Source organism: Charadrius vociferus, unplaced genomic scaffold (genome assembly GCF_000708025.1).
Source record: "Charadrius vociferus isolate BGI_N301 unplaced genomic scaffold, ASM70802v2 scaffold783, whole genome shotgun sequence".
Taxonomy (NCBI): Eukaryota; Metazoa; Chordata; class Aves; order Charadriiformes; family Charadriidae; genus Charadrius; species Charadrius vociferus.
The window spans coordinates 534,114-534,727 of record NW_009647834.1 but is presented as its reverse complement, the minus strand read 5'-3'; the positions used below and the strand labels follow the sequence as shown (position 1 = coordinate 534,727).

The 614-nt window shown below is 63.5% G+C and overlaps 1 protein-coding gene across 1 annotated transcript in view; it reads right to left on the bottom strand.

Moving 5' to 3' along the window:
- The window catches only part of LOC104284458 (protein FAM49B-like), a 7,522-nt gene extending 7,066 nt beyond the window's left edge, over positions 1-456 (bottom strand). Inside the window, exons 1-2 of the mRNA XM_009882794.1 lie at positions 384-456; positions 121-173 (exon numbers count right to left, since the gene is read on the bottom strand). Coding sequence (XP_009881096.1) covers positions 121-173; positions 384-456 — 126 coding nt within the window. The remainder of the gene's footprint in view (positions 1-120; positions 174-383) is intronic.
- Between the last annotated feature and the right edge of the window lie 158 nt (positions 457-614).

The following is a 614-nucleotide window of genomic DNA, read 5'->3' as shown; positions in this document are numbered from 1 at the left end:
CCGCCCTTCCGGGCAGGTTTCCCCCCCCGGTCCATCTCCTTGCCCAAGCTCCAGCCAAGCTGTGGAGTGGGGGCAGGTGGGGGTGAGCCCTGGCTGCCCTGCGACCGCGGTCCTGCTCACGGGGGGGTCCCCGAGCAGCCCCCAGCCCCGGGTTGGCCCCGACGGGCTGCAAACTGCCCCGGGGAAGAGGTGCGGAGCGATAGCCCCCGGCCAAGGGTCTGCCCCCCCTCCCCGGGGAGACCCCCGGACGGCGAAGGTGGGGGGGGAGGACGTCTGGGATAGGCGCGATGCGATGGGCGACGGGGACGAGAACTCAAAATGGCGTGGATGTGGAACTCAGAATAAGTACGAAACAAAAAAGGAAAATAAAAATCCCATCTCACTTTCAAAGTCAAGGAAAAAATTAGGGCCTTGGTCAAGTTCGTTATAAGTCAACACTTTAAGAAGGTTCCCCATGTGAAACCTGCAAGAGAAGAAACAAGAGGAAAAAAAGCATGATGGTGAGGTGGTGCTCGGGGAAGAGGTGCTGGGCTGCGGGCAGTGACCGGTGGCGGCCAGAGCCCCCGTCCTCCCCCCCGCTGCTCCCGGGGGGCTCGGGGAGCTCCCGGCCAGCC